The sequence below is a fragment of the Microplitis mediator genome, chromosome 3, assembly GCF_029852145.1.
Source record: "Microplitis mediator isolate UGA2020A chromosome 3, iyMicMedi2.1, whole genome shotgun sequence".
Classification (NCBI taxonomy): domain Eukaryota; kingdom Metazoa; phylum Arthropoda; class Insecta; order Hymenoptera; family Braconidae; genus Microplitis; species Microplitis mediator.
Window position 1 is genome coordinate 21695061 of NC_079971.1, and position 20217 is coordinate 21715277.

General features: G+C 29.3%; 2 protein-coding genes across 4 annotated transcripts; both read left to right on the plus strand.

The window, feature by feature from the left end:
- The first annotated feature begins 8252 nt into the window (after positions 1-8252).
- Positions 8253-14529, plus strand: LOC130665451 (zinc finger protein ZFP2-like). 2 transcript variants are annotated; one of them, XM_057465849.1, is made up of 3 exons: positions 8253-8930; positions 9015-9151; positions 9215-14529. In XM_057465849.1, exon 3 carries the CDS (start codon positions 9554-9556, stop codon positions 11276-11278), a length of 1725 nt encoding a protein of 574 aa, XP_057321832.1. In that variant the 5' UTR covers positions 8253-8930; positions 9015-9151; positions 9215-9553; the 3' UTR covers positions 11279-14529. The 2 variants fall into 2 exon arrangements, with proteins under 2 accessions (XP_057321832.1, XP_057321834.1); XM_057465851.1 differs by having other exon boundaries at positions 8253-9151.
- LOC130665450 (zinc finger protein 585A-like) lies at positions 10381-19879 on the plus strand. 2 transcript variants are annotated; one of them, XM_057465848.1, is made up of 3 exons: positions 10381-10489; positions 17085-17224; positions 17288-19879. In XM_057465848.1, exons 2-3 carry the CDS (start codon positions 17179-17181, stop codon positions 19801-19803), a joined length of 2562 nt encoding a protein of 853 aa, XP_057321831.1. In that variant the 5' UTR covers positions 10381-10489; positions 17085-17178; the 3' UTR covers positions 19804-19879. The 2 variants fall into 2 exon arrangements, with proteins under 2 accessions (XP_057321831.1, XP_057321830.1); XM_057465847.1 differs by lacking the exon at positions 10381-10489 and adding an exon at positions 15125-16136.
- The last annotated feature ends 338 nt before the right edge of the window (positions 19880-20217 follow it).

Here is a 20217-nt window from a genome sequence, read left to right on the forward strand (position 1 = left end):
GTTATTTCAATACTTAAACGGTGTAAAACAGCTCACTTAACATTTAGTTGCAAGTAGTTTGGACGGTATCCGCCTTCCTTTGCTAGTATAGTGTCTGGCTGAAACCCACAACACAGTTTTACGCCGGCTCGTACTGGTAAGAGATGTAGTCTAAGGCAAGAGTGCGTTAACATAGCCTTACTGACGAGTCCGTTAACGTACTTAGTACGAAACTACAGAAATTATGGCAAATAGGCATATACCTTAAATTTTAGTGTTTGACTTGAGAGTCAATACACAGGATGAAATGAAAAATATGTCAAATAATTCAGTGTTGCACGGAACTGAAAATTCATGATCTAATATCTAAATCAAGCATAATTTATACCTTTGGTATACACTTATAACTTATTAAGGCTCAAATAACACCTAAAGATGCAATTATATCTTCAATCCGCCGACAAATGCTAGAGAATGAAATTGGTTTCAAAGCGATTTGTCTATATTTGGATTTTTGAGTGATATAAACAGGTGGAGCCCCGATTATAGACCATTACCTAAAATTTGACAACTTCGCATATGCTCTGCCAGTTGCTGTATAGTGTACTGAGTATATGTTTGAATTTACCGCTTAAATAATACTATGTATACTCGTGTACAGCGTTGTCAGATTGTTTTTTTCCAATTCACCGACATGTATATTTTCCCATTTATTGTTGACCTTTGCGTTGCTATATCTCAACAATGAGATGGTGAATACCTTATTTTTTTTTTTAATAAATTCAGGACAAATTAATTAATTTTCTGTTAGTTTTTCAAAAGTTTCTGACTGTTATTTTTTTTATTAAAATCACGAACGCGACTTGAAACGCATACTCCTCATTGCTCGCAATGTTAATGATCCGAACTTTGATTATAAATATTCCGAATCAGAGATGGTCAATCGACTTCAAATTTGAATGGTGATTGTATCTTAATACCCTTAATAAGTATAAAAAATTTTAGAACTTTCTGACACTATGCCCATCACCCGACAACTACCTTAAACCAATTTAACATTCACTTACGTCTTCACATGACCAATGCGCTGTATAAGTGTGATATCTGTTGTCAAATAAATGATCCGGAATTCTACCAGCGCGCAATCATAGTCGATCACAAATATTTAAGGAAAACAGTTATCATGAAAAATTCATACAATCGTAACTCTTTTTGAACTGCACGAAAATATTAATTGCTATGATACCTTACACGGAGAGAAATATCAAGTTAATTTGCCTATGCAGCATAGTGATAATGACATACTCTATAGTTTGTGTCACGCCGTTCTTATAAAACTGCTTGTACAAACTATAAAGCAATTTCATTACTACTATGCTGCATAGATAGATAGATAGATAGATAGATAAATAAATTTATTTGATCTTGGAGTCGAGACTCCCTCAAGACCATCAATATTACATAATTGAACAAATTTTATACATAGAATACAGCACTTTTTAATAATATAAGTAACAATATAAAATAATAGTAACTAATTAACTAATTAATCTTATGATTTACTGATTTACACTTTCCATATAGTAATTAAAACAGGCATTACGGAATTCTTCAAAATTATTTAACGTAGTAATATTAGCTGGTAAGGAATTCCAGACACGTATACCATGAACAAGAAAAGAATTTTCATACATACTACAATTAAATCTAGGTAATCGTAAATAATCATCTCTTACATCTCCTCTTCGCAACGCAACAGGTAAAAACTCTAAATTATTTCTAAATAATTACCGATAATTTAATCGAATTTCCTTAGAAAAAAGACAAGCTAGAAAGTAATCTCTTCTTGATTTCAAGTTCAACCACCCGAGTCGAAATATAGCGCCTACAATGATCCTCCTCGTCCTAGGTAGTTCCTACTCTGAGCCTCTAAGTCCGACTAGCTCCGATATTGAACCCCCAAGTCTGACTACTTCGCGAGAGGTCCGACTTTGAACCCCCAAGTCCGACTGCTTCGCGAGAAGTCCGACTTTGAACCCCCAAATCCGATAAAATTAAATTTATCATGTAATGATAAATAATTTTTGATCAAGAATAATAAAAAATCAATTAATCATAGCAAAAATTGTTGTCCATATGTACCTATGATGTACATCTGTTCTATTGATGATTTATACATACTTCAAATTTTTACTATTGCAATAGCATGATGCAATTTAATTTGTTTTAACTTCATTTAGATATCATTATAATATTCTATTCTATAAGAGTGTTCAGCAATAATTAAGTGTTAATTTTCAAAGCAATAGTGAATGAAAACATAACAAATTTTTTTCTTATAATTAACTGCTAAAATTAGAAGTCAAATAATTAATTTTCAATTCAGAGTTATATCAGTGTAAAAAAACCTATGAAAATCATGAGTTTCCTGCTTCACCTGATGCTTCAAATACTTTATCATTGGGCTCTGAAGAAATGTACGAATTCAATGGATATCCACAGCAATATTATCCAATGAATTACGATGGAGGTTCTGGGAATCACCATCAATACATCCACCATGATAACATGAACATGGGCACAGCAATTAGTGGCTATGAATCAGGTAAGTGAATTTATTCGTTTATAACAAGATTCTTCAATAATGAATCGTGATGTTAATTAATTATTAGGGTGATATTATCTTCAATTTCTGCTTCTTACAGATTCGACAACTGGCACTGAAAAAAATCATCTAACGTCTTTGTAAATCATTGATCACTGATGGCGTTCACCGAGTGACTTTAATGACTCATTTTTATTTAGTTTTATTTTGTGAAAAAATCTTATTTAGTGACCGTTTCTGTTTTTAGACTATCAGAATTTTTAAACTTCGCATATGATAGGACATTACTATAACATGCATGATTGATATCAGAGATTATCCATTCGTTGTAGTACGAATATGAGCATAAAAAAAACTTTTTTTAATATCAATAATTTTAACAATAATTATTATATAATAATAGTTATGTACTCATAATAATTTTAGTATTAAACAATAACAATATAATATTTTAAAAGTATAAATTTCTATTGTTTCTATTATTAATAATATTAATTGTGCAGTTATAATAATAATAATATTTATTATTATTATTATTATTATTATTATTATTATTATTATTATTATTATTATAAAGTCGGATACAGAGGTTCAAAATCGGAACTAATTTTTATTCCTGCAATTCCGACTTTAGACCCCTTAATGGTGAAAACGGAAATTTGTAACACTTGGAGGTTCAAAATCGGACTTCATTTAACATGGGACCAGCTCCGACTTTGAATCCTCAAGTCCGAAATAAGTCCGACCATAGAAGAGTTAAGGAAGGCGCTAAATTTCGACTCGGGCACCCTAGCTTAATATAGTAGGGTGTAACATGTTCAAATCTTGATATTCTGAAAATATATCTAACACAACAATTTACTTTCCGTTGCAATCTGAGTTGTAGTTTATTTGAAATATTAGTATATGCTGCACTGCAGTAATCAAATATTGGAAAGATCAGAGTAGTAACAAGTTTTATTCTCAGCTGTTCATTAAAAATTTCATTATTAATTTTTAATTGCGCTAAAGTTCTCATCGCACGACAACACTGACTTGCAACCTGACTTTCCCATAACATAGTATTGTCAATCATGATGCCTAAATATTTTACAGTTTTTTCATATTGAATAACACAATCTTTAACAATAATGCTATTTGCATATTTACAATCATCACAATTAACCTTTACTCTACTCCCAAATATTGCAGCTTTCGTTTTCAACGCATTTATGCATAGGCATATTTACTTGAGAATTTACTCCGTGTAGTGGCCCTGATTGGAAAATACAATTTGTATAAATTAAAAACGACTAACAATCATCATCATCATTAATCGTCTTTAATACTCATGCTCGTCATGGTTTTTCACATTTGATCGTTTCTAATCGTCAAAAGACGATTGATTATTTCACGATTAAATACGATTTGAAATTTTTAATCGTCATGAAATAACGTTGTAATTTCTGGTCTCGCATGAGGATTGAAAACGGTACATGACGACTTAAATCGATTAAAAATTTAATCGTTTTTAATCCTCTTCAATCATCAATTGACTATTCATGAGGATCGAAAACGATTAAAACATTTTTAATCGTCATCAATCGTATTTTCTTTTTTGTATACTGTTGTGTATTTATTGTCCATGTTTTAAATTTCAGAAGAAATGAATGAAATGTAAGTAGAGTAAAAATAAAAAAATGCATATTTAGATAAATGCAAAATTAGATAACGCGCATTTTTTTCATTTTTATTATTTTAGTTTATTTATTTTTAATTTATAAATTGTCTCATGTCTGCTCCATTCACACTTATTAAGATCATTGGAAATTGACTATAATATATAAAGTTCAACTAAAATAAATATCGCAGTGTTTTGCTTCATCAAAAATTATTATTACGCAATAAAAATACTAAAGTATTGATAAAGGAATGTTCAACTTACCTTACTTAAAACTAATTTAAAATAAAAAATATTTCAAAACAACAGCATTTAAAATCATCAAGAAATTATATTTTTTTATTCTTTTAAAATTTTTATTTGACCAATAATTATCTCGCTTTTTACATTAAGAAACATTTTAATTTTAAGTCTGATTTCGAGTCTAATTGTCAATTAATATAATTAGACAAATATGTCTTACAAAATTGAAAAGAATGTTTTCTTACATGTACAAGAATAATGCGGACATACACTCAAAACAATAAATTCATATATTTTTTTGACAATAATTTAATTTTAAAAAGTCAAAATTCAAAAGGATTGTTAGGGTGCTCATCATTGTAGTTGTTTAAATAAAATTCTAAGTCCATTTGCCTCTTACATTTTATTGTAACAGGTTCAACAGCCTTGGTGAAAACTTTGATTTTACAATAATAGAATTTTCCATCAAAACCTCTCGCAACCAGACAATAATGGTTGACTTGCCCTTTTTTACACGCAGTTTGTTTATATACAACGAAAATTTCATACTGTCTCTCATCAGAAGTAAGTTTTAAAGTCGTATTAAGATTTCTACGAATCACAAATTCGTATTCACTCCTGACATTAAGTGGCAATATCTTTAAAGCTTCCTTGATAAAATATTGAACTTCTGGATGATCTTTTGGAAGTGTAACGGTGTATAAAATTTCATCTGATGATGTTATAGTTCTAATACCGTGTAATAGTATGCACAACATTAATATTTTATACACACAACACTTATTCAACATTTTGAATACTTCAGTATATTTTTATTATTAATTAGTGTTATGCAGTTTGTCACTGCTGTAGAAGACTATTAGGTAAATCAAAGAAGGTAATAAAATAAGTAATTGATATTGAGTGTACATTTATGAAACGTGGCAGCTATCATAAAAAATAAATGAACGAGTCAGCAGTAATTATCGTTGAAAAGCTATTAATCTTCGATAAAATGTAAAAAACAAAATGTTTAAAATGAATTAATAATAGATAAGGTGTACTTAATTAACTATAAATGTGTGTCGTTGAAAATTATAACTTTCGGAAGTTTTTATTCAAATGGTCAACTATATTTCTTATATTTTTTACTAAAGAATAGGGTAAGTACAAGTATATATGATGCATCAAGAAATGGACAAACATTATTTTAATAACTGATTCTATTAAATTTAAGAATAAATATGTGACATAATAAATTTCTTTCATAACTACAAAAATTCTTGATTTAATATAATTTTTTTCATTTTCATATATGTTATAATCATAAAAAAAAATTTTTTTTTTTATATGAAGACGTTTTGCTTCAAGAGCGCAGCCACTACTATGAGCATGTGATAGACAACCGAGTCTGGGATTGTTCCAGGTCTCTAAAAATTTTTTTCCTCCAATATTTTCTATTATTTTACATGGAGAGAGCCTCAAAAATGATGTCGGATGATAATCAAAAGGTAAAATAGAAAAAAAAACAATATCTTATAGACACACAAAGCAGATGATATTAATTAATATTAGCTAATATATTATTATATAATTTGCATTACCTAATACGTAAGAGTGAAAAATTTTTAAAGATGACAATGAAACTACCTTTCCATATTTGTACTTTGAAAATTATTATCCGACTTATATTTGTTTTTTAGTTAATTGTATTAAGCACAGGTTGTTATACACAAAATTTAATAATTTTTTATATATATAATAAGATGAAAACGTCATTTACAAAAAGCGTCCTTCTATTGGTATTGGCTGTCCATCTGTTAAAGATTTTGTCCATCGTCAGGGACACCCTGCTTAGAAAATCTCATAGAATCCAATAGATTCTCATAAATTCCTACAAAGATTTTATAAGAAAGAATGAGTTCTATGAGAAGTAATAGTTGAGTATAGGGTCTTATACATTCAGCTATAAGAATATATTTGATTTTTTAAGCAGGGCATGGACTTTTCTTAAACAAACGCCAATTTTTTTAAACAAGTCTAACTTTGAGCTTCAATGGTTGGATTCACGAAGGAAAAAAAAAAAAAACCTTTCTTGAAGAGCGGTAAATTTCCTACAAAAATTGATACACAGAAAAAACAGTTAACTTGGTTCAAGAAAAATATTATCTTCCGAATTTTCTTTCTTGATTCAATAAAAGTAAAACACTTGATTCAAAAAATTTTTTTTGGTTCAAGACAGTAAATTCTCTTGCTCCAAAAAAATTTATTTTTAAAGCGAAATTGAAAATTTCTTGGTTTAAGAAAAAAAATTCTTGGCTAAAGAAAATAAGTCATCTCTTGCCAAAAAATGAACGTTTTGAACGAAAAAAAGTTTAACTTCGGCCAAAAAAGTTTTTCTTGCCGCAAGAAAAAAGATTTCTTACTCCAAAAAATCAAAGTTTTGAACGAAAAAAAGTTAACTTGGGCTAAGAAAAAATTTCTTGGCCCAAGGAAAAAATTTTGTTGCTCCAAAAAATAAACGTCTTGATTAAAAAAAAAAAAAACCCTTGGGCCAAGAAAAAATCTCTTGGGCCAAGAAAAGAATTCTCTTGCTCCGAAAAATGAATTGCTTAAAGTAAAAATAAAAGTTGCTTGGGCCAAGAAAAAAAAATTTCTTGCTCCAAAAGCTTGCTTCTTCAATAAAGGCTTAAATTTTTCTAAGTCAAAAATGTATTTTCTCTCCGACAAGTTAACGTGTTAATTATTTTTTTTTTTTTTAATCTGAAAGGTAATTTTTTGTGTTTTTTTTTCCGAGCAAAATTATTCAAGACTTGAATTTCAAGTAAACTTTAATATTAAATATTAAAGTTATGATGTATTATAGGAAATACTATAGTACAATTCAAAAGGGTACTTGTAGTTCTGTCAAATGACAGAAGAGTACTCGGACAAAATCGTAATGAAATTTGAATTATAACACATCTGAAATAAATGTCTTACCAGGGACACTACATGTCGTAGGCGCGATCTCGTGGCGAGCACCGAACTACTCCCGCTGCAGCTGTCTAGCACCGGTGACTTTCCCCTTCTCCATATCAATTTTTTCTCCCAAGAAATTTTTTCTCTTGGCTTAAGCAACTTTTGTTTTCTTGGTCGAAGAATACAAAAATACTTTCGTAAAAAAAATAGTACTTGTTCCAAAAATTTTATTTTCTTTAATCAAAAAAATGCAATATTGCTCCAAAAAAATAATGTATCTTGCTCCAAAAAAAAAATCTCTTTAAGAAATATAAACTCTTGAAACAAGTAAAAATTTTTTGATTTAAGCGTAAAAATATGTTGACGTGAGAAAAAAAAATTTTGATTCAAGATAAAAATTTAAAGATAATTGTTTACTTGGGGCAAGTAAATTTTTATTTTCCGAATCGATCAAAAAAAAATTCTTGAATCAAGAATATTTTCCTTGATTCAAGTTAACTGTTTTTTTTGTGTAGGAGTTATAGCTGAATACTTATTTTCAAGGAGTAATACAATTTTTCTCATTGTACTGAAATAGGAGAGCATCATTACTTGAGCAAAGTTAAACGGCATTGAATTTAACTTTTTTTTATTACTTTTGGGTCAACAATAAATGATTTATATCATGGCCAAATAAAAATATCAAATTTCGAAAATAACGGACACCCTAATACATACCTGTAGTCAGTTCAACTACCATTGCTAGTAAATTTACATGAAACGATTAGTTTTCGAGAGTATTTCGATATGCAATGCATGACGTATCGACACTGTAACGCATACTCACCTCAATCCTGCGAACCACCCCTTGATCAAGTACTCATGGTGTCTAGTAGCCCAGTCCAGAGTCTATGTAAATATGTACTAAGTCGCAGCTAGACTGAGTTTTATTCGAAAGGATAAGTTAATGTTCGGAAAGAGTATTATTTAATCCAGAAAATTAAATATATACATTACATTTCTGAGTTTTTGTAATACAATATATGTATTCAAATAATGATATAAAAACATTCAGTGATAATGGTAAGGATAATAATTTTTATTATAATAAAAAAAAATTAGATAACAGTGATAGTGATCAAGTTGAAGAGGTAATTGCAGAAAGTGATAATCATAATGTAAATAAATAAAAAGTAATAGTGAAAAGCTCGGTGAATATAAAAGGTAAAGAAATGATACATTCAGCAGCCGCCACCAGATATAATAGAAATTTTAATACTCTATGTTAATTAAATTTCGACACTAAATGCACTTCGGACTCAAAATAATGAAATAACAGTGATTTAAAGTAACTTCTATTACTATTTCTTAGGAAAGTGATTTCTCATATAGAATTCATATATCTTGATAAAAGCTCTATAAGAATTCGTTGGATTTTATAAGACTTTTCAAGCAGTAACGCGTACCCAATAACTTCAAGCGGAAAACTAAAACTGAACGACATTGCAATTATCTCCAAGCCAAGTAAGTTTAAATCAAATTCATTAGTGTAATTTAGAAATAATGACAAAATATTTTGAATAATATTTTTCTGATTAACTTCTGTAGAATTGAAATTAATTATCAGAGAAGTATGATATTGCGCCTACTATAGGTCCGCATTGTTGAATAATTCCATTACAGTCAACGATATCAATCATAATGCAGCAAATCAATCCATCGGGTAGAATCTAAAAAAACAAAAAGTGAGTATTAAAGAGCTTTTGCTTTATAAAATTCTCAATCTATTTTCTGATTTTATATTTCAGAAATGCTAATAATGGATAAATATTCGCAAGACAAAACTCCAGATATTTGTCGAAGAAAGTTCAATAAAACGAGTAATTCAAAGAAACACGTACAAATTCATACTGGCGTAGCTGCATGCGAGTGTGAAATTTGTAAAAAAAAATCACTACAAAAAGTTATCTAAAGAAACACATGAATATTCATATGCTGGTAATAATCTGACTGAGTACGAAATTTGCGAGAAAAAATTTACTAGAAATTATTTGAAATTTCACATGAGCATTCATACTGGCAAATAATTGTATAGTTGTGAAATTTGTAAAAAGAAATTCAATCGAAAAGTTCATCGGAAAAGTTACATGGGTATTCATACCGGCGAAAATATGCATGAGTGCAACGTTTGTAAAACAAGTTTCAAGAGCCTATCTGTTCTGAAATATCACATGTACATTCATTCCGGTAAAAAAATATATATATGTGATATTTGTGAGAAAATATTTATCGAAAAGGTTCTTCTGCAACGGCACCTACGTTACCATACCACCAGAAAACGATACGAATGTAATATCTGTAGAAAAAATTTTTTCGAATCATCTAATTTTAAAATCCACTTGCGTACACATACAGGCGATAAGCCGTACGAGTGTAATATTTGTAAACGAAAATTTATTACAAAGCAGAATATGATGAAGCACAAGCGGTGTATTTCTTCTGCTAACATCAGCCAATCAAGTTTGAAGCTACCGTTGGTACAAAAAAGCCAGAAGTGTATTTCTTCTGGAAATAAAATATATGAATGTAATATCTGTAAAGAAAAATTTTTGGGCTCATCTAATTTGAAAATCCACATGCGTATACATACAGGCGATAAACCCTACGAGTGTAATATTTGTAAACGAAAATTTACTACAAAGCAGAATATGATGAAGCACAAGCGGTGTATTTCTTCTGATGACATCAGCCAAACAAGTTTGAAGCTACCGTTGGTACTGAAAAGCCACAAGTATATTTCTTCCGGAAAGAAAATATATGAATGTAATATCTGTGACAAAAAGTTTACCCGATCGAATCATTTGAAAATCCACATGCGTGTACATACAGGCGATAAACCGTACGAATGTAATATTTGTCAACGACAATTTTCTGTGAAAATAAGTATGATAAGGCACAAGCGTGTACATACAGGCGATAAACTGTACGAGTGTAATATTTGTCAACGACAATTTTCTGTGAAGGCAAGTATGATGAGGCACAAGCTATCAATTCATTCTACACGAGAGTGCAGCATTTGTCACGTAAGTTTTAAGAATCAATCTGTACTGAAAAATCACATGTATATTCATTCTAGTAAAAAATCATATAAATGTGATATTTGTGAGAAAATATTTATCAATAAGGTTCTTCTGAAACGGCACATACGTTATCATACCATCGGAAAAAGATACAAATGTAATATCTGTAAAAAAACATATTTCGAATCATATACTTTGAAAATCCACATGCGTACACATAAAGGCAATAAACCGTATGAGTGTAATATTTGTCAACGAAAATTTACTGAAAAGAGTAGTATGACGAGGCACAAGCAGCGTTTCCATGCCACACATGAATGTATTTCTTCTAATAAAAAACCGTATGAGAATAACATCAGTCAAAAAAGTTTGAAGCTACCGTCGGTACTGAAAAGCCACGAGTATATTTCTTCCGGTAAAAAAATATATCAATGCAATATCTGTGAAAAAAAATTTAACCAAGAGAATAGTCTAACATTTCACATGTATACACGTCATTATAACAAAAAAACGTATGAGTGTAAGATTTGTCAAGCAAGTTTCAAAATTCTGATTGAACTCAATTTTCACCTGTTTCTTCACAAATACACAAAATTGTACAAATGTGATATCTGTCGAGAAGCATATATTATAAAGGATTGTTTGAAACAGCATATGTATACACATACCGGCGAAAAATTTTACGAATGTATTGTTTGTCTAAAAGAATTCTCTCGGTCTGGTCTGAAACGCCACATCCAGAACATTCACGTTGACTACAATCGATATAAGGATGACAATCTAATCAGTTAAACCGATTTAACAGTCACAGACGTCTTTACATGCCCAATGCGCTATATGAGTGTGATATTTATTGTCAAATAAATGATCTGGAATTCTACACAGCAAAAAAAGTTGACTTGATTCAAGTGGGAAATTCTTGAACCAAGAATACTAGTTTGAAAAATTCCATTTTTTTTTTTCAAAAATTTATTTCTTGGCTCAAGGAGTCAGGATTCTTAAATCAAAATTTGTATATGCTTGGTTCAAAAGTACTTTTTTTTCAAATAATAAATCTAACTCTCAAACCAAGTAACAGATTTACTTGGGTGAAGTAAACATTTTGACGCCAGGTGGCGCCTCGATAAGTACAGCGTATTTGATTGTTTTTCTCAGTTAGTTGTACACGGAGAGAAATTTATGGTAACGATTACAATAAATTATGGGAATGGTTCCCATAATGAATGGTAACCGGTTTTATTGAAATGTCGATTATAGTAACCGTTACCATAATATTATGGTAATCATTTTCATAATCATTTCACATGCGATATGGGAATTGTTACCATAATTACGGGAATTATTCCCATACTTATGGGAACTTTTCCCATAATTCCAAGTAATCATTACCATAACGGTATGGGATGATATTTCATAAACGTACTAGGAACGGTTACCATAAATTTCTCTCAGTGTAGTTAGTTTTGAGTTGTAAGTTCACGATTTGAACGTCAAACCATGAATCTCGCCGTTGATAATTATTTTAGTTTAATGTATATAAATACGAACAAATTTCGTTATCACAATACCTAAAGTAAAGTAGTAAATAATTACTGTGATCAGACTTTAAAGATTTTCACAATAAATGTATTTAGGGGAAGAGGGGGCAAAAGAGGGTAGGGTAGGCAACACGGGGTACCCCCAAAATTTGATAAAAAAAAATTTTATATTTTAAATGGTTTTAACATTCCAAAATGACTTTTGTAAATATAATTAAGCGTGACTTTGAATTTTTTTTGTTAAACTTTTTCAATAATCAATTGTCAGTTGAAAAATATTAATGACGTTTGTTTTATGATAAAAACTATTAAAAATTTTTTTTCTTCTTTTGTCTCCAATAAACATGTGAAATATAATTTTTCTTCATGTGAATTACTTAAAAAAAAATTCAACTTAATCAAATTTGTTTAAAATCCAGAAATTTTTTTTTTTTACCTTTTTTAGGGGGTACCCTATTTTGCCCGCAGAAATGAAAAATTTTTTTTTTCAACGGTAACTGAAAATTTCTTCTATTTACTTTGAATATCATTAAAAAAAAAAAGATTTAGCGTATTTGAGTCCTCGAAAACTTGGTAGTTTCTTAAGTACCCCCTTTTGCCCCTCCCTCCCCTACTTCTCAATCTTTATTTACTGGGTAACATTAAATTTTTTGATATTGAAAATGCGGTCATCAAACAAAAATATTATTTAAATTTTTAGTATAAACGAATTTTTTTTTAAATCAAAATATGCATCAAACTTCCCAATCAAAATTCCTATGAATAACTATTGTAGTAATAAACCGATTAATAATTTTAAAGAATATATTTGTATATTTCTGAATCGAGTAAAATAACATCCTGATTCAAAAAATGCGCCATACTCAAACTAAGTCGGTATAATCCTGCGTCAATATTATCGGCCTTAAACCAAGAGAAAAAAATTCTTGGGAGAAATAAATATGCATCTTGTTTGAAAACAAAAAATTCTTCTTCCAAAAGTAAAATTTTTGAAAAAAAATTTTTATTTATCATTGAAGCATAATAAATTATTTATTGAAGATTGAACTTTTTTTGAATTGAAAAGTTTAAATGTTTTAGAACAAGAATGATATTTTGTAGAAAATAATTTTTTTGAACCAAGTTAATTTTTATTTCAGTGTACAAGCGCGCAATGATAGTCGAAAGCATTTGAATCAAATGAATATTCTCAATATCTTCAAACTAATCTATTTTTTTGGCTCAAATAAATTGTTCTCTCAGTGCTGCAGCATTTAAAATCATGAAGAAATAATATTTCTTTGTTTTTTTTAAATTTTTATTTTAACATAACTGTCTCATTTTTTTCATTAAGAAAAAATTACATTTTAAGCCTGACTTCAAATCTAATTATCAATTAATATACGTAGAAGAATTTTTCTAACAAAATTGAAAAAAAGTTTTTTCCAACATGTGCAAGAATAATTCAGACATACACTCAAAACAATAATTTTATATATTTTTTTAACAATAATGGAATTTTAAAAAGTGAAAGTTTAAAAATTTAAAAAGGGTGGTCTTTAAAATGTTGTATAATAGATTCCCTGCTTATAATTGAATCACAGAATAGTGTAATAGGTTTAACAGCCTTTGTGAAAACTTCGATTTTACAAAAATATAATTTTCCTTCAAAACCACTCGTAATCACACAATACACGTCGTATAGCCCCTTTTGGCACTCACTTTGATTATATATAACCCAAATTGAATACCGTCTCTCATTAGAAGTAAGTTCTAAAGTTCCACCAAAATTTCTATCAATATAAATTAGTTTTTCTTTATCGACATCATCTGGCAATATCTTTATACCTTCCTTAGCAAAATATCGAACTTCTGGATGATCTTTTGAAAGTGTAACGGTGTATAAAATTTCATCTGATGATGTTGTAGTTCTAACTCTGTGTAATAGTATGCACACAATTAATATTTTATACACATAACAGTTATTTAACATTTTGAATACTTATATTTATTTTTATTATTAATTAGTATTATGCAGTTTATAACTACTGTGGAAGACTGTTAGGTGAATCAAAGAAGGTTACAAAATAAGTAATTAATATTGAGTGTACATTTATGAAACGTGGCAGCTATCATCACTGATACAAAAAAAAACGAATGTGCCAACAGTAATTATTGTTGAAAAACTATTAGTCTTTGATAAATTGTAAAAAAACAAGATAATAAAAATTAGTTAAAAATAGATAAGATGTATTTTATTAAATATATTTTTTATATTTTTTATTGAACAATAGGGTAAATACATCAATAGTTGGACAAATATTATTTTAATAACCGATTATATTAGGGGAAGGAGGAAGGCTAGGCAAAACGGGGTACCCCCAAGATTGTATTAAAAAAAAAATTTATATATCTAAATCGTTTTTAAGCATTCCAAAATCACTTTTGTAAATATAATTGAGCATTACTTTGAATTTGTTTTGTTCAACTTTTTTAAAAATCAATTGTCAGTTGAAAAATATTAATGACATTTGTTTTATGATAAAAACAATTATAAATTGGTTTTTCTTATTTTGCATCCAATAATCATGTAAAATATAATTTTTCTTCATGTAAATTACTTACAAAAATATTTAACTTAATCGAATTAATTTAAAATCTAAAAACATTTTTTTTTTACCTTTTTTAGGTGGTACCCCACTTTGCCAACAAAAATGAAATATTTTTTTTTGTAACGGTAACGGAAAAATTTTTCTATTTACTTCGAATATCATTAAAAAACAAAAATTTAATATATTTTAGTCCTCGAAAACTTGGTATTTTCTTAAGTACCCCGTTTTACCCCTCCCTCCCCTAAATTTGAGAATAAAAGTTGACTGTAAATTTCTGACAAAAAAATGTATAGGGCTTAAGTATATATCATTTTGCTGAAGAGTTATAGAATTTTACACGGAAAGCATTATTTTGTACGTATATCAAACTTTGAGTTTTGATATCACTTAAATGATTATAGATTTACCAACACAGCGTAAGAAACCTTTCTTGAAGAGCGATAAAATTTCTATAAAATAATTTATTGCGCTTCATTGTATGTCTATATGTGTTAGAAAGTAATCAAATTTCAAACAAAAACGCCAATTTTTCAAAACACATCAAACTTTGAGCTTTAATATCTTTTAAATATTTGGAATTACCAAAAAAAACATAAGAGATCTTTTTTAAAGAGCGGTAAATTTCCTACAGAAATATGTATTAGTTATGGCTGTATACTTATTTTTAAGGAGTAATAAAATTTGTCTCGTTGTACTAAAATTAAAAGTATCATTACTGAGGCAAGGTTAAATGGCATTGGATTAAACTTTTTTTTTATTATTTTTGGGTCACAAATAAATGATTCGTATCACGGCCGAGTTAAAATATCAAATTTGGGAAATAACAAACAGCACCCTAATACGTACATATAGTCAGTTCAACTACCAAATGGTAGTAAATTTACATGAAACGATTAATTTTCGATAGTATTTCGATATGCAACGCATGACGTATCGACACTGTAGAGCATACCCACCTCAAAGCTGCGAACCACCCCTTGATCAAGTAATCATGGTGTCTAATAGCCTAGTCCAGAGTCTATAAAAATATGTACTAAATCGCAGCTACTCTGAGTTTATTCCAAAGGACAAGTTAATGTTCGGAAAGCGTATCACTTAATCCAGAAAATTTGAATTATACTTTACATTTCTGAGTTTTTGTAATACAATATATGTATTCAAATAATGATATAAAAACATTTAGTGATAATGGTAAGGATAATAATTTTTATTATGATAAAAAAAAATTAGATAACAGTGATAGGGATTAAGTTAAAACGGTAATTGCAGAAAGTGATAATCATAATGTAAATAAATAAAAAGTAATAGTGAAAAGCTCGGTGAATATAAGAGATAAAGAATTGATACATTCAGCAGCCACCATCAGATAGAATAGAAATTTTAATACTCAATGTCAATTAAATTTTGACGCTAAATGCACTTCGGACTGCGAATAATGAAATAACAGTGATTTATAGTAACTTCTATTACTATTTCTTAGGAAAGTGATTCTCGATTTCTACACTGTAAAAAATCACCGGGGTAAGTCCAAGCGGTGTAAGTGTTAAAATTATCGGTGTTAAATTTACCCCCGAAAGCGGTGTGAAGATAACGCCGCCACTGGTGTAAATATTCTGTACCGGTGTTAAAATAACGCAGCCATCGGTGTAGATATTCTTTACCGGTGTCAAAATATTTTACTTTGTGAATATTTTTACTTACTCGATCACTATACTTATTGATAAATGATATTCTTTATTAATTTTCATAAAGAACTGACATTTTTTGTGTTTTATAATCTTTAAAGTTAATACTACAAGCGGACGCAATTTACCCCGCTTTTACACCGGTATAACTCCGCTTTTACACCGGCATTACTCCGCTTTTACACCGGTTTTACTCCGCTTTTACACCGGTTACCCCGCTTTAACACCGGTTTTACTCCGCTTTTACACCGGTTACCCCGCTTTAACACCGGTATTTTAACACCGGTGCACTGTTAGAAGTATTTATTTGAGCCAAATAAATATTTGTTAATAGTTAATAAATGATTTATTGAATGAGATTGATTTGGGCCAAATAAGCCATTTCTTAATAGTTAATAAATGGCTTATTTGAATAGAAAGAAATGACACGTGATGTTAATTAAGTAAGGTTATGACAAATAATTTATAGGCCTGTTTAATTTTATTTTTTTAAAGAAAATAATACACAAAATTAATGTTAATTGAAGATAAAAATTATTATACAAAAGATATAAAAAAAATGAAATATTATAATAAATTTTTACTAACAATCACACTCATTCCATTCAAAGTTGTAACCTGAACTTCATGTGTCATTTCTTTCTATTCAAATAAGCCATTTATTAACTATTAAGAAATGGCTTATTTGGCTCAAATAAATCTCATTTAATAAATCATTACAAATAAATGATTACAATCAATGACAAAATATTTTGAATATTATTTTTCTGATTAACTTCTGTAGAATCAAAATTAATTATCAGAGAAGTTTAATATTGCGCCGACTACAGGTCCGCATTGTAGAAAAATTCCCTCTACAGTCAACGATATCAATCATAATGCAGCAGATCAATTCATCGGATGTAGAATCTAAAAAAACAAAAAGTGAGTATTAAAGAGCTTACGCTTTATAAAATTCTCAATCGATATTCTGATTCCATGTTCCAGAAATGCTAATAATGGATAAATATTCGCAAGACAAAACTCCAGATATTTGTCGAAGAAAATTCAATACAGCGAGTAATTCAAAGAAACACGTACAAATTCATACTGGCGTAGCTGCATACGAGTGTGAAATTTGTAAAAAGAAATTCACTAGAAAAGATTATCTGGGACGTCACATGGTTATTCATACCGGTGAAAAGATGTATGAGTGTGAAATTTGTAAAAAGAAATTCACTAGAAAATATTATCTGAAAAGTCATGTAGGTATTCATGCCAGTGAAAATATGTTTGAGTGTGAAATTTGTAAGAAGAAACTCACTAGAAAAGATTATCTGAAAAGTCACATGGGTATTCATACCGGTGAAAATATGCATGAGTGTCATATTTGTCTAAAAAAATTCAATACAGCGAGTAATATGAAGTTACACATGCGTATTCATACTGAAAAAACCTCATATGAGTGTAAAGTTTGTAAAAAGAAATTCACTAGAAAACATTCTCTGAAAAGTCACATGGGTATTCATACTAGTGAAAATAAGTCTAAGTGTGAAATTTGTAAACGACAATTTACCAGATACTATTTAAAAAGTCACATGAAAATTCATACCGGCGAAAATATGCATGAGTGTAATATTTGTCGAAAAAAATTTAGTACAACGAGTAATATGAAGCTCCACATGCGTATTCATACTGGCACAACCTCATATAAGTCATATAAGTGTGACATTTGTAATAAGAAATTCACTAGTAAACGGTCTCAAATAAATCACATGAGTATTCATACCGTCGAAAATAAGTCGGAGTGTAGAATTTGTAAAAAGAAATTCACTAGAAATGAGAATCTAAAAATTCACATGGTTATTCATACCGGTGAAAATATGTGTGAGTGTGAAATTTGTAAAAAGAAATTCACTAGAAAAGAGAATCTAAAAATTCACATGGTTATTCATACCGGTGAAAAGATGTATGAGTGTAAGATTTGTAAAAAGAAATTCACTAGAAAAGATTATCTGGGACGTCACATGGTTATTCACACCGGTGAAAAGATGTATGAGTGTGGCATTTGTAAAAAGAAATTTACTACAAAATATCATCTGAAAAGTCACATGGGTATTCATACTAGTGAAAATAAGTCTGAGTGTGAAATTTGTAGACGACAATTTAACAGATACTATTTAAAAAGTCACATGAAAATTCATACCGGCGAAAATATGCATGAGTGTAATATTTGTCGAAAAAAATTTAGTACAACGAGTAATATGAAGTTCCACATGCGTATTCATACTGGCACAACCTCATATAAGTCATATAAGTGTGACATTTGTAATAAGAAATTGACTAGAAAAGATTATCTGAAAAGTCACATGGGTACTCATACCGGTGAAAATATGTATGAGTGTGACATTTGTAAAAAGAAATTCACTAAAAACGATTATCTGAAAAGTCACATGGGTATTCATACCGGTGAAAATATGTATGAGTGTGAAATTTGTAAAAAGAAATTCATTAGAAATGAGAATCTAAAAATTCACATGGTTATTCATACCGGTGAAAATATATGTGAGTGTGAAATTTGTAAAAAGAAATTTACTAGAAAAGATAATCTAGAACGTCACATGGGTATTCATACTGGTGAAAATAAGTCTGAGTGTGGAATTTGTAAACGACAATTTACCAGATACTATTTAAAAAGACACATGGAATTTCATACTGGCGAAAATATGCAGGAGTGTAATATTAGTCAACGAAAATTTACTACAAAGAAGAATCTGATGAAGCACAAGCGGTGTATTTCTTCTGCTAACATCAGCCAAACAAGTTTGAAGCTACCATTGGTACTAAAAAGCCAGAAGTATATTTCTTCCGGTAAAAAAATATATGAATGTAATATCTGTAAAGAAAAATTTTTGGAATTATCTAATTTGAAAATGCACATGCGTATACATTTAGGCGATAAGCCGTACGAGTGTAATATTTGTCAACGAAAATTTACTGAAAAGAGTAGTTTGACGAGGCACAAGCAGCGTTTCCATACCACACATGACTGTATTTCTTCTAATAAAAAACCGTATGAGAATAACATCAGTCAAAAAAGTTTGAAGCTTCCGTCGATACTGAAAAGCCTCGAGTATATTTCTTCCGGTAAAAAAATATATGAATGTTATTTCTGTGAAAAAAAGTTCGGTCAAGAGAATAGTCTAACATTTCACATGTATACGCGTCATTATAACAAAAAAACGTATGAGTGTAAGATTTGTCAAGCAAGTTTCAAACTTCTGATTGAACTTAATTTTCACCTGTTTCTTCACAAATACACAAATTTGTACAAATGTGATATCTGCCGAGAAGCATATATTATAAAGGATTGTTTGAAACAGCATATGTATACACATACCGGCGAAAAATTTTACGAATGCATTGTTTGTCTTAAAGAATTCTCTCGGACTGGTCTGAAACGCCACATCCAGAACATTCACGTTGACTACAATCGATATACAGGTGACAATCCAATCAGTTAAACCAATTTAACACTCACAGGCGTCTTCATATGAAAGATATGCTTTATAAGTGTGACCTTTTTTGTCAAATAAATGATCCGGAATGTACAAGCACACCCGGGTCAAAAATGTAATCTGCTTTAAATCAAATAAAAGTTTTAAGTTACTCCTATTCAATTTCACTTTTTATTCATATTTAAATACTGTGCCTTATTAAGACTATTTTCAGATTTGTTTTCAATTATTTTTAGTCTGGTTTTGGACACCTATAGATCAAAATAAGACATTTTTTTCATAATATTTTGCGTTCTTTTGTTAATATCCTTAATAATCATGAAAATATTGAAATGTTCAAATTACAAAAGGACACGGAGAAAAAGAGATTCGTCCTCATAACAAAAGACGGGACAAGAAACAATTTCGTTATAGTGATAA

Coding starts and splice junctions, on each gene's coding strand:
- LOC130665451 (XM_057465851.1), top strand. CDS start 9,554: ATGGGTATTCATACCGGCGAAAATATGCATGAGTGCAACGTTTGTAAA.
- LOC130665450 (XM_057465848.1), top strand. CDS start 17,179: ATGCAGCAGATCAATTCATCGGATGTAGAATCTAAAAAAACAAAAA. Junction 17,225..17,287: donor AGAATCTAAAAAAACAAAAA/GTGAGTATTAAA, acceptor TCCATGTTCCAG/AAATGCTAATAATGGATAAA.